At 37.8% G+C, this 14,830-nt stretch overlaps 1 protein-coding gene across 1 annotated transcript in view; it reads left to right on the forward strand.

Annotated features, from left to right (window-relative positions):
* LOC139759086 (NPC intracellular cholesterol transporter 1 homolog 1b-like) overlaps positions 1-14,830 on the forward strand; it is a 35,169-nt gene that overhangs the window by 5,793 nt on the left and 14,546 nt on the right. The window contains exons 2-12 of the mRNA XM_071681034.1: positions 370-499; positions 813-929; positions 1,424-1,509; positions 3,581-3,835; positions 4,873-5,044; positions 5,385-5,488; positions 7,585-7,705; positions 8,269-8,451; positions 12,473-12,586; positions 13,947-14,064; positions 14,526-14,656. Of these exons, the coding sequence (XP_071537135.1) occupies positions 370-499; positions 813-929; positions 1,424-1,509; positions 3,581-3,835; positions 4,873-5,044; positions 5,385-5,488; positions 7,585-7,705; positions 8,269-8,451; positions 12,473-12,586; positions 13,947-14,064; positions 14,526-14,656 (1,531 nt within the window). The remainder of the gene's footprint in view (positions 1-369; positions 500-812; positions 930-1,423; positions 1,510-3,580; positions 3,836-4,872; positions 5,045-5,384; positions 5,489-7,584; positions 7,706-8,268; positions 8,452-12,472; positions 12,587-13,946; positions 14,065-14,525; positions 14,657-14,830) is intronic.

Genomic DNA, 14,830 nt, shown 5'->3' on the forward strand with positions numbered 1-14,830 from the left:
AGTTTGGGATGATATCGTACTTATTGGAATCATAGACAGGAGCCATTACATGGCGTTGGGATAGCCAAGTATTTCATAGTGGCGATAAATATTTGTTTCCAGTGTAATTCAAGAAAATTCATCTGTTTGCATATATATATATATATATATATATATATATATATATATATATATATATATATATATATATATATATATATATATGGCATTAAATGTATTTTTTCCTATCTAGGATCATCTCGACTCGCCTTTATAATCATGTAAATCATACTATGCAAAACCTTAACCTTATAATAATATGATTACTATGAACACGTCCCTCACTCCTCTCCTTCCCTTCCAACTGTATGACGCGCTTCCTTCCTGCAGGTATGGGAGAAGCGTAGCCACCCACCCGCGGAAGTACATCCTCGCTTGTGTCCTCGTCACCGCCTTCTGCTGCCTCGGCTTTACTAACTTCTACATGGAAAGTCGCCCGGAGAAGCTCTGGATCCCGCAGGTTCTCAATATGTTACTCACAGAATTTGTTGCGAATTTAAAGAACTGGTTCATTACTATTACGGGGTGGCATATTTGTAATGGGTTTTGATGGCTTGATAATGGAATAAATACTGTGTTGATGCATCATGGAAAAGGAATACTAACATGTTTCCATGAGAGTACTGTAAAATGTACAGATTGGGATAATGATTGACAGGATTTTGGTCTTCAAAAGCCCACTGTGTCACGCTTCACCGAGACCATGTTATTACTTTGAATCAAACCCTTTCGTTTTTAAACTTATTCATTTCCTCTCCTGGTGTGTCTATCAGGACTCTGACTATGTGAAGACCCTTAACTGGCAGGCAGAGAACTTCCCCGACGACAAGCGAGTCGAACTCATCCTCTTTGAGGCCGAGAACGTCCTCAGAGCCGAGTACATCATGGAGGTGAGACGCTTGAGGCTGAAGTAATTACTTGAACACTGTGGTGCGACAATATAAGGACACTACACTAACGAATGAAGTAATATACTGTAAGGTCCTACAATGAGATGTTAGGAACAAAACATGGGTGATGCTCTATAATGAGGGGTGAGCTAGTACTACTATTACAAGGAGGGTAAGGTCCTACACTGAAAGGTGGAGAACACTGAGGGGTTAAGAACACAGGCGTGAGGTATTACAATGAGGAATTAGATACAATACAGAGGGTTGAGGGTCTATACTGAGGAATGAGGTACCCTACACTAATTCTACTGTGACTCATACTGTCTTAAAGATTTGTTAATGTCTGATTCATAACATGTAAGGGGCATGTTTTGAGCAGCGTGGTCTGGGTAGGGTGTCCTTAATGATATGTCCTGTCTAACATGTTCTCAGTGAATCTTCCCTCTTGGCATGTGTAGAGTAGGTTTTCCTGATTAATGTTTCCTATTCACCAGATGTATGAGATCAGGAAAGCTGTGTGGGCAATCGCTGTGACAGACCGCTACAACAGGAACCTCACCCAGGATGATCTCTGCTTCAGGTACAACATAATACATCCTGTTACTCTATTCCATCCACGCACTCACAGTCTTTCTCGACTCTTGTCGGTTTTCTTGTTCTCTTTGTCTGCGGTCTTCTCATAGACACTTTACTGTCCCTCTTCACATTGACTCCCGTGGCGTAGCAGTTAACGTTCCTGCGGTGACGCACTCACACGTCACCCAGGGTCGAGCACATAGGTTCGAATCCTGGTTACGGCAGTCAGTCCACAGTCAACCCCGCTGTTCATTCAACCCTCGGGGTTGGTCGAATATATATATATATATATATATATATATATATATATATATATATATATATATATATATATATATAGCGTTCATGGGATGGCCTTGATTAGGGCCTCAGCTAACATATAAAAAAATAATCTGTGCATTTCTTTATATTTGACTGAAACATTGATTTACCAAGTTGTCTAAAACTGGGTTTAGCATTCACTTGTTATAACTAGAGGATAATCTAAAGCTGACTTTCCAAAATATGCTGGATACATCTACACAAAAATTCATGCCAAACTGTTATTGTATTTTCAAAGAAGATCTGAAGAAAATTCTTTAAATAAGTTTTTTGAAAATTCATAAGATATAGTTTCCTTTTTTTAACTAGTTTCTTTCTTCACAAGATACAACTCGTTCTTCTTTAATTCATTAGATACAAAGAAATGATTTATTCTTACAGCCATTAAATACATATGATATGCTTCTCTTATTTTCATGCTGGATCTTTACACTTAACTAGGTAAATGTAAACTGCTGTCTTCACACTAGTTTTTACATTCACTAAACCATCTATGAAATTGCCTTTAACTGGCTATCTCTAATTCATGTTTTCATTCTTCCCTTCATGATTTAGTTTCCTGCAGCTTCAGATACACTCGGGGCTTTTCTACCCTTAAACTAGTTTCATACCATGTAATCTACATCAGAAATACTCCTCTTCATGTAAGCTAGTTTTTCCATGGTTATGGAGGCAGTTACAAACTTACTAATTTCAGAAATAAATATCTTGTTGATGGATACACATGAACATTTCTTCATTTTTTAACAAATTTTACCATATCAGTGGATATACCTGAAACATACTTCCATTACATTTATGAATACAGTGATTCCTTTGAAGTTATTAAGATTTCTCACCATTCCCATGGAGTTAAATCATGTAGTTCAGAGGGCTTGTAGATAATATTTCAATGTTTAAAAACTAGTTTACTTTTGCCTATGAAGCCTTGCTATACCAGTTCACTATATTGATTTGCCTAAAATAATCTGGAACCTAAATATTTTAGGTAAACAACATGTTTAAAAATCTACAAAAATACACAGACTTGTGAAACTAGCTTTGCTTCTCTTTGATACTTGTCATGTGATTAAACAAGATTCACAAAAAAAAAAAAAAAATGCCCATCCTATCATTAGTTTACATCTATGGCACCAACATAAAGCTAACTTATTGTCACTGGTATTAATAGACTGCTTGCAAGTTGTAACTCCACAAGTCGAAAGTTAATTTCACTGAGGCTGTTTCACAGTCAGCAGAAGGAAGAATACAAGGACCTTATCACCAAAGAGCCTACTTTACTCTGCTCTGTATGAAGTGCAGCCCTGAGCCCTCAGGAACTCCATAAAAAGGGTCCTAGAATTATATGATGATAAATCTAACCTACACTGCAGCAATGACTGACACTCTTAATTTTCACCACAAAAATTGATAAGATACTAATTACACTTATGATAACAGTTTGACCCAGTGACTATTTTAGTACAAGCAGTCAATTTCAGATTTCTGATCATACCCAAAAATCTAAAGCCCTATTCTCAAGCACTAATCCTGAACCCTTGCAGACCAACCACAATCACTAACCCAGAAAATTATCCATAACCCTCACAGTGCACCTGATCCCTACCATCACAACTCTTCTTACTATTACCATACCAAACAGTAAAGCAAAGAACATGACCTCAACCCAACCCAACCACCAGCATGACTTAGAGCCACAAGCACCATCCAAATAGCAACAGGACCAGACTTACAGAACGATCCTACTCTGGCAGGGTGCCAGCTCTGGGTGGTCAGTACGAAAAGGAGTTGAGGAATATCAAGACACAACTGTTCCCGCACCGAGACCCCAATAGTCCCTTTGACTGGTCGTTGGAGTTGGACAAGAAAGTCTACTATACCTTTTACCAGTTGATTCCTACACAGTGCCTAGAGATGAGTATCCTGGAGATCTGGGGAGACAACAAAACCATCATTGAACAGCTGACTGATGAGGATGTGATAAATGACATCAACACAGCCAGCATGAGGTCAGAAGCACACCTGAATAGTACAGGTTCATCATGAGCTTTTAAATGTAATTACAGCCATCAAATCTATATTTTTGGAGAACTTACTGTCCATAATGTATAGAAACATAAACTAAGAGAAGAAAGAAACTGAAGTATGTATAGCCATAGCAAGCTAGGAAGGCAAGGAAGCTTTACTGATTCGTATAATTTCCATTAATATATCAACCGAGATATTTTCGGACAATTTTTTTCTGAATGTTGTTACATAATAGTCATGAGCAAATTTAGAAAACATAGCTTGCTAAGTAAATATTCTGCTAATTTGAGCCTAACACAAATCTGCACTTCAGTAGCTCCTAACAAATAACATAAACCTTGTTGATAAGCTTCATCCTTGTCTACATTTAGTCCTCAGGTTATGGACAGTACTGACCCAACCCAGTAAATGTTACATGACTCATGAAAATGCAATTGGTTTTTTCTTCCTATACTTTGTGTGTGGAGATCAGCAACATAAGGAATGGCTTTAGATATCGTCCCACCTCTCCTCAGAGAAACTGAAATACTCTGCCTTTTGTCTTCTCCATTTCTTATAACAATTTTGCCTTTAAAAGTCAGATCTAAAAACACCAGTAGCTTAAACTGATAACTACTTTACTTTTTTTTGTTACTATGTTAAATTTTATCTGAGATGGCAATAACAGGGGAATGCTTTTGCCAATACCACATTATCTACTAATTAGGTACATACAAAAAGAAAAAAATCATGCAAATAGACTACAGTAACTTAAAGATGTGTATAACTAAAATTCTGCACACTATTATCATACCGAATATCAGTGTACAATAGAAGTGTATTACATGGTAACTTGAGAAACAGCAGCAAAACAGTAAAGGAACTAATTCAACCCCCTTTCCTTCCTAGCTGAACCTCTTTCAGTGTAACAGTGTTCAGCATTAGAACAAAGAGTCTCAAATTCAGTTTACCTACAGTAAACAAAACAGTTAGATAAGCAATAGTATGATTCCACAATTGCTTCACTAATGTTCCTCAGCGCAACATACGGCTACCCGATGGACTTCCTGGGAGTCCTTGGTGGTATCATGAGAAATGAGACAGGTCATGTGGTGGGTGCCAGAAGCAGCATGGCCCAGCTGGTGATGGAGCTCAACAGGACTGATGTGGACATGACCCAGCTGGCTAATGATGCTGGACTGGCTGAGGAGGTTTGTTTCTCTCCCTGTCTCCCTAGACCCCACCCCAGGGCTGAACTGGAGGTCAGTTCTTGGCAAGACAGATATAAATCCCAAGGCTAAACACATATAAAAAGTTGATGTTCAGCATATGAGCACTGTATACCACATAGGGAAATATGATCTAAGACATATAAGATGACTACCTTATACATATAGAAACATGGTTTACAACAGATTTAAACAAGATCAAACACAGGTGCTAAGGTTAAATATTGTTAAACTGAAGCAATATCTAATGATTACAGGAACATACCTGACACATACATAAGCAACCTGTAGTATCAAGCCTAACATGTGTCTAGTGCTACAGGTGGACCTGGGTCTGTACACCTGGGAAGGAGAATTCATCAGAGTCATCTGTAACTACACAGGACAATCAGAGGGCCTTGGCGTCTTCCTAAAAGCTCAGCGCAGGTAGGCCCTGGCAAGTCTGATGAAGGCTTGCATACTCTTTTTTTCACTTTTGTGCATGATGATGAGTTCTAAAATTTTGCTTTTGATGTTTATATCTATTCTTTATCTTATTTATAATCACCCCAGGACCAGTTTCTATGAAAGTGTCCTGGTATCACCATGACTTTTTTAAAGGCTCCTGCAGCCCAAAGCTGCACTACTAACATTAGTAGGGAAATGTTGACTTCTTTGAAGTAAGAAGTTCTTTGATCAGATTGTACTCCCTAAAGGTGACTTTTCATTTGAGGTGATTTCTTGCAGGTGAAATATATATATATCATCCCTGGGGATAGGGGACTAAGAATACTTCCCACATATTCCCTGCGTGTCGTAGAAGGCGACTAAAAGGGAAGGGAGCGGGGGGGGGCTGGAAATCCTCCCCTCTTTTTTTTTTAATTTTCCAAAAGAAGGAACAGAGAAGGGGGCCAGGTGAGGATATTCCCTCTGAGGCCCAGTCCTCTGTTCTTAATGCTACCTTGCTAATGCGGGAAATGGCGAATAGTTTGAAAGAAAAAGAAAGAAAAGATATATATATATACTTAATTGTAGTTTCCCACTTCAGCGATGTAGTGGAAGGAAACAGATGAGGAATGGGTCGACCACTCATATACAAATGTGTATATATATATATATATATATATATATATATATATATATATATATATATATATATATATATATGCCCATACACGCACATATACATACATATACATATCAACGTATACATGCACATACATACACACACACACACACATATATATATATATATTTTTTTCATACTATTTGCCATTTCCCGCATTAGCGAAGTAGTGTTAAGAACAGAGGACTGGGCATTTGAGGGAATATCTTCACCTGGCCCCCTTCTCTGTTCCTTCTTTTAGAAAATAGAAATTAATTCTTCTGTCAACTGTGTTTGAAGGTCATTGGTTTTGGTTATGTTGACTTTTTAGCGAGTGTGGTTGTAAAAATGGTAATGATGGGTTCTGTTATGGCTGGTTCATGAAGTTTTCTTTTAATTCTCCATTGGACATCATTTCTTTTTTTGTGGATTTTAGTTCTTAATGGATTCTGTTGGTTATGGATGGTCTTTCTTGAGTGCTTATTTGAATACTGTTCACAGAATGGTTTTGAGAAGTTCTTACTAATTGTTATGTTCGTATATCTGTGGACACAGTTGTTCTTTGGTGTGTTGTGGTGGCTTTTTTAGGGGTTTTGATAATATATATACTGTATGATGAGTTTTAATAATTTAAGGTTAGATCACGTACTTGGTGCTTTTTCATGATTCTCGATTCGTGTTCTTTATTCTTAAGTGGTTCTGGTGACTGCAAGTACATATGATTTGTTCCAGTAGTTTATGGCCAATGGTGAACCCTGCTTGTTCTTACTGGAGTTTTGTTGCTCATGATGAATTGTACTGAACCTTGGTTGGTTCTTCTGGGAAACCCCTAGCTTATTTAACAGTTTCTCTAGAACTGCTTTTAGATTTATTCTAATTGCTCATGTTCACAACTGTCATAACTGGACTGATAATTCTTGCTATATTATGATGATCTTTTTAGAATGTAGATGCAGTTGATTTGTAATGAATTCATCTGACTCTTGATAGCCTTTGTCTTCTATTTTCTATACTGATGCTTTTGTGGGTTCTGCTGGTTTGACAAGTTTTTCTCCAAGTAAGTTTGCTATGAACTGTGGTTCTCTTCAGTTTTTCATCTTACTATAATGTGATTCTAAAGGTTTTGTGTGTAAATACTTCATCATCCTGCTGTTAACATCCTTAATTGGTGTCACCAGTAACCACCACACACTTGACTATCACCATTTCTTATCCCTGGTGACCATTACCTCAGCCAACTTAACTCAGAATTACTTACAGCACATTGTTATCCATTACCTTCCATGACAGAAAGTATCCCAATCTGTTACCACTAAACTTTCTCTTTAATCACAAATAAACACCATTTATAAGCCATTAGTGGCACACATTACTGTCCAAACTGTCACTTTATAATACAATCCTCCACTATTGATAACCAATGTGTCGATCTCCTCAGCTTTGGTGAGATCAGTGGAGAGACTATTATGGGCGATGTGTCTTTCCTAACTGTTGGCATCATGATCCTCTTCGTGTATGTGCAGCTCATGCTTGGAAAGTTCAACGTCGTGGAAAACCGGGTGAGGCTTCAGAAAAGACATTAAGGATCCAAAGACAAAGGGGGAGAGGAAAAGAAGGGTGGCTGGGTATAAGGGGAGATAAAAAGAAAAAGGAAGTGAGGGAGGGAAGGAAGGAGATATTTAGGAGAGCTGGAGGTAAGCAGGGGTTGGGGATGAAACAGGTAGAAGAAAGAAATACAGAAAACAAAAAAGGGCTAGGCAAAGGAAAAGAAGGGTGGCTGGGTATAAGGGGAGATAAAAAGAAAAAGGAAGTGAGGGAGGGAAGGAAGGTGATATTTAGGAGAGCTGGAGGTAAGCAGGGGTTGGGGATGAAACAGGTAGAAGAAAGAAATACAGAAATACAGAAAACAAAAAAGGGCTGGGCAAGGATGAATGCAGTGGTACATATAAGAGCAAAATAGTAGAGGTAGGAGAGGGAAATGAGGACTATTAATGTTATTAATGAGACACAACTGTTAAGTATTCAAGAATGGATAACTTTTCATTAGCATTTGAGGTAGGACTAATTGTACAAGTTTCCATAGTTCCTATGAGCAGGGTCCTGATGGTGTGTGTTCTGCCAGCCGGTGCTATCAATGCTGGGTCTGCTGGCAACTGTCATGGCTGTGGGCATCTCCTTTGGGTTGTGCTCTGCATTTGGACTTGCCTATGGTCCCATCCACTCCATCCTGCCACTGCTCATGCTAGGCCTTGGGGTTGACGACATGTTTGTTATTATTCAGTGCTGGAACAACCTAAACCAGGAGGTAAGCTTGATCAAATTACTGTAACATGTGCCCACCACACACACACACAGTAAATTGGGAAAGAGTTCAACAACAAAGGTATAAATAGCATTATAGGAGGTTCTATGATATCTCCTATGATGGAGTCAGAACTGGGTGCCATGGGATCCTAGTAGAGGAGAAGCAATGAAATGGAAAGAGGCATGGTTCAACATGAAATGTCAAAAGCTAGAGAACTCTGAGAGATACTGTGGAAGAGGTAAAAATATCATTGTCACTGGCCAATATTTGATACAAAAGAAAAAGAAATGAATGCTGAAAGGTCAGGAGGTAGGAGCAGAAAGATTCTGGAAAGAGTATTCTTGACAAGGTAAAAGATGATCCAAAATTTTTACTGAAGCTTATCAAGAGCAAACTGCCAGTTAAAGAACTCTTGAAAAAGACTAGGAAATATGTAAGCAGCTTACTGACAAGTTCAGAAGTGTACTTACAGTGGAGAAGAATACTAAAGTAGGATTAGAAAGGTGGGAGGGGCAAGAAGTATTGGGAAATTTAAAGTTGAGCATAAATCAAATAATAAGGCTATCAATACAACTTGACCCTCACAAGGTACATGTATCACATGAAGTCTCCTCATTTGTGCTGATGGAATGTGCTTGGCATCTCAAAATACTGTTCAGTGGGACATCAAATGAAAGGTTAATTCCAAAGATGTGGGAAAGAGCAAATATCATGCCTGTCTTTAAGAAAGGATACCAGGAAACAACACTGAACTACAGGCCTGTAAAAGATAATAAGAAAACAAATGAAAGATTACCTCTAAACAAGAAACTTCTTAAATGGGAGAAACACTGCTTCAAAGAAAGGAGGTCCTGCAACAGGGTAAGCTCAGACTTAGACCCAAAAGATGGATGGGTAGATTGTGTGTTCCTACAGTGCCAGAAAGCCTTTGACACTATGCCCCATCGCAGGAGGATTAAGAAAGAGCTGCAGGCAGGAATAATGGGTACATCCCTTCACTGAGCTGGGGATTACCTATATGTTGATGTATAAAGGATACAGGTAAGAGGCACATTCTTAAAATGGCCTGAGGAGTGCCACAGGAGTTAGTCTTGGGCCCACTGCTATTCTTAGTGTACATTAAATGACTTGCCAAAAGGACTAGTCTTATACCTAAAAATGTTTAAGGATGATGAAGGAAATGAGGATTGTAAATTACAGAATCATTTAACAGGGAAGCCTGTACAAACTCCTAAGTTGGTAAGACAAATGGATGATGAGATTCAATCCAAATAGGTGTAGAGTAATGAGGATGGGATATGACAAAAGAAGGCTGCAATATGAATGCTACTGAGCAGAAAGCAGGCTTCAGGAAATGATGTGTGAAAGAGGCCTAAGGGTCAACGTTATACCTTATCTGTTGCCAGATCATCACATCAGGAGAACAGTGGAAGAGCTAACTGTCTTCTAGCATACATTATGATGGCTTTCAGCTATATGGATAACGAAATATTTGGTAAGCTATTCACAGCACAGACTAAAACTGGATTACATCTCTCATGTCCAGTAAAGCACCTAAAGAAACACAAGGACATAACTGAAAAGAGCAGCCAGATCTACACTTATCTACTGTGAAAAGTTGACAGCTACACAGCTTTTCCCTACAGAAGAGATAACAACATTTACACAGCTTTTCTTTGCAGAAGAGATAACAGCATTTAAGTTCCTGAATCAAGTGGATGATGCTGACAATCAACAGTACTTTACAAGAACAGTATTAGAAATACTAGATGCCATGATCAAAAGCTAAGAAAGAATATGGTTAAGAAGTCTGCTTGATGCAAGAAAAAGTACACAAGACAGGGGCTCATGAGGGTAAAACTCTCTCCCTGTTATGTACAATAGGTAATTCCACATGTTAAGACACAACAAATAAAAAAAAAAGGTTCAGAGGAAGCCAACATAGATGGCACCAGAAGTACAAATGCTGAGTTACAGGGAGAGTTGAGAGGCTATACAGTTGCTCCCCATGCAAAATACAAGAATAAGGGCAAAGCATAAGTTTCTAATCCAATTTGACAATGCAGACATGGAACATTTCTTTGATAAATGCAAAAAAAATCTCCATAAGTCACAATAAGAAATTCCACAGAAATATATTAAAAAGACAAAACAAGGAATGCTGGCAGCATACAAAAGTTTGAAAGGTTGTATGACAGTAGAAAGTGGTCAAGAAATCTAGCCCCTACTGTCAGATACATCCCTGTATTGTACAATGGGATAATGACTAAGATATAAATACACAGGTGTAAAATCTTTCCCAAATTACAGAATATAATCACAAACATTAACAATGTCCACATACCTACCTTGATTGAACATAGATACACTGGGAGTCCCCAACTTATGGACTTCCAACTCACAAACACCTGTACTTATAAATGAGCTCAAAATAACACCATCTAATTCCTAGTCCAACATACAAAGGTTCACTTGCAGTTACGAAATGTAGTACTACTTAAATGTTCATTTTTTTCATTAGATGTTGAATAATACAATGTTATATTAACAACTATTTCAGACTACAGTAATCATTACACTATTACTCTAATTTTATCATTATTTCTTTATATTTTCTGATTTACAAACAAGTTACATTTTGAACGAGTACAGGAACGTAACCCATTTGTATGTAGGGGACTCCCAGTATTAATTCATTCTTACGATATATGTATGGAAATACCTGTATTGCATAACATAATTATAAACAAGTAAACGTATCCATTATCCTGACACAGGGCTTATCATAATGGCATAGGGATTTGTGAACATTGTTATGTTTCAATGTTCCCTACAATTCCCAGGTCGGAAAGACTAAATACAGATAAATGGATGTTGTACGTACCGGTAAGAAAGATTACAATAAAAATAATATCATAAATATCACCTATATAATGCTTGAGTTGCATCATATTTCAAGAAACTTGTCTACAATGAATAAGGTTGTTATCACAAGACATACATAAGAGGGCTCTGGGTCACAAGACCTCATGAGGACATAAGCATTAATGAACCGTAATTGGCAATAAAAGAAGAAATACTGATCACATTAATATAATTTGTCTAAAGCTTATCTAAACATAAAAGATAACAATAATGATAATGACAGCAATACTGGTAATGGCAGTAATAATCTTGTGACTTAATTACAGTACAAGACTTTCATCTGCATTTTGAATGTCATTTTTGGCTTTTAAAGCATAATGGCCTGTGCGCAAGTTCCTAAACATTTGTATTGCTAGCTGTCTCCATACTTGTGTTGAGGATGTGACAGCATGGATGAAAACGTTGACTGAAAGAAATCCACATAATTTTCAGGCCATCTCAGATCATAAGTAGGTGCAAGGTGCTTGCAAAGGAAGACACAGGAATATTCATGGAAAAGATTAACAGCTACTACTGCAGGTATATACTCTGGGAAAGTGGGCAAATCAAAAACTGGGAGCACAAGGAGGAATACATAAGACGTTACTGCTTTGAAGGAGGCATAGTGTGCCTGTTGCCACTCAATTAACCAAACACAGGAAATAGAAAAAACATTCTTATTCCTCCACAGTACTTTTCATATAAGGCCTGGCCAGCCGATCTATTTTTGAAGGTTTAATCTGAAACATCTAATAAACATTTCTAACTGAACTGGCTAATGAACAGTACATTTGTAGGTCACCATCATCTCTGTAGATGAACAGATGCAACAGTCCTTTCAATAAATGGCCTATCTTAACCAGAATTGGCAAACAGTCTGTGTTTTACGATCAACAGCTTTAACTGCTTAACTCTGAATGTGTAATAATTCTTATGCAGGGATAATCATAACTGAATGTGTAATAATTCTTATGCAGGAATAAGTAGACTTAAGAACTTTATTAATGCTTTCTTGTTTACTTGCAATAATACTGTATTATGTAAAACACTTAAAGAGAAGAGGATAATGCAGGAGGATGGGGTAATTGTAAAGCTAAAGAGAGATATATACCTGCAGGAGCAGCAGCTGAATCTGGAGAAGAGGATGGGTTGTGCACTACGCCATGCTGGGGTTGCCATTACCATTACCTCACTCACTGACTTTGCTGTCTTCATCATCGGCTCTACCACCGTGAGTCTTATTCAGTATACTATACTAGTCTCAAGTTCAGAGTTACATATAATAACAAATTAAACCAAAACTTTGACTTCAGTGCTTCATAGAATATTCCAGTTCCATTATTCACTGCGGGCAATTTGATTCTGCTTTTTGTTATACTTGAATCTTTAAGAACTTTACTTTTGATGCATGAATTATGTAAAAGAAGAGTTAAAATCTTAGATAATAAGCTTACATTTTATCTACCTAAATACATTGAGAGTAAGCGTTCTAACATCTGCTTCACTGCCAATATAGCATACAACAATATTGCTTCTAATAATTCTATGACTGCCCAGCTTTGAGGTTTTATTTTTGAGAAAATGCTAGTTTTAGTCATTCTGATACAAGATGTATACCATAAGGTACAAAATACATAATAATGTACATTACTTTTTCCACATACGTTCGAGAACCTGTCACCTACATTTTTTGTTCATTTTTCTAAAAGTGCCCCTTGATGCCTTTTCTGAGACCTTTTGCAGCTCCAAAGCTGTGCTACTTCCAATAACAGGAAAATCATGGACTCTTTTAGTTAGAAACTCTTTGATGAGACTGCACTCTCAATGGTAACAGCCTCACCAAAAATGACCCTTCACTCATGGTGCATCCCCATGCAGGTGGAGTCTAGCAAAACCTACATCTTTTAAAATACGCACTGATAATCTTTCCTATCTACAGCTCTGATGCCTGTTCCGATTGGAACTCCCTCAAAGGAGTGGCCACGGTAACAGAGTCTCAATAACTAAGGACTCCAGTGCCTCTTATTAGCCTTTAGTGCCTCACCCTCAACAGGCCACTGACGGAGGGTAGGTGTAGTACAATGTTTGCAAAGGCTCCAACCTAATGTTCCTAATGACTGCTTCTATCTAATGCTCCTACCAACTGCTTCTACCTAATGTTTCTACCAAATAACCCTGCCTAAATATTCCTACTTACGACTTCTATCGACTACTCCTACCGTTTTGCCAAAAGGCAGGGTTAGCGCATAGTGCTCACTGTATGAAAATCTAGTTATAAAGAATGAGCTGCGTGAGTTAAGTGTTGTCAAGTGTTATATATGACAAGGAGAGATTGTATGTTTGTGGACACAAGATGCACTGATAACCTTAATGGAAATCTGAAAATATGACAAATGTCATCGTGACATAATATCAATCCAAAAAGGTTGACTTATTTAATAATGTCAAGGCAGGACCGGGATATTGTTACAAATAATGAAGGAACCAGTATTGAAGAATGAAGATAACACACAATTCATCCAACTTACAAGAATGCTAACATCCTGTGGCCTAAGAATGTGGCACAGCAAGTGATCTTTCATTCCTTTCAGGTGCTGCCAGCTCTGCAGTCTTTCTGTATCTACTCGGCAATAGGGATCATGGCTTTGTTTCTACTGCAGTCCACATTCTTTGTTGCTTGGTTCACTATTGACCAGACTAGACTTGAAGGTAGGTAGCAGCATGTACGTTTTCCAGTATATGTTGGTTATGGTAGTGGAAGTATTAGTGTGGAAAGTGATGGTTGTAGATGCAAACAGGCATGGGTTGTGGTATGTGTTAATGATTTGTACTAAAGGGTCTATATTACCAAGACTTTGGTGGATGAAGACTTACAGGTAAATTATGAATGATAATGCACAACTGAACCATTAACCTGAGATATTTTCATCACTATATTCTGAGTTGTATGATCTTGTTCTCATCCACATGAATATTAAATAATTTTCAATCAAAAAACAGAGTTGTTTAGCTAATTTAATACTGTTGTAAAATAAAAATAGCCCTCTTAATTATCAAATTAGTGTAACACAATGACTAGTGACCCTGAAAGAGAAAAGCTTTTAGAAGTTAATTTCTTTCCTTTTAAGCTGAGAGTTGATTTTGGTTTTGCTCCTCTCCTACATGTGAAGACAACCGCAATGGACTGTTGTGGTGCTACAAACATAAGAATTGGACACCCAATGACTGCTCCCAGCATGATCTGTGCCAGATGTTCTTCGACAAGATCTTTTCCAAGTATCTGCTTATGAAGCCCATGAAGGTACGAGAGGCTTGGCCATTTTCTGCTTGACATTCTTACAGACAACCATCAGAACAGGAACTGAATCCTGACCTTCACAATCACTAAGACAATTATGCTGTAAGTGTCTTAAGAGTATTATACAGTATCCTTATGCTTTCCTACAGACACTGCTTACAAAACTATCAATTGTAA

This window comes from Panulirus ornatus, chromosome 32 (genome assembly GCF_036320965.1).
Source record: "Panulirus ornatus isolate Po-2019 chromosome 32, ASM3632096v1, whole genome shotgun sequence".
NCBI classification, from domain to species: domain Eukaryota; kingdom Metazoa; phylum Arthropoda; class Malacostraca; order Decapoda; family Palinuridae; genus Panulirus; species Panulirus ornatus.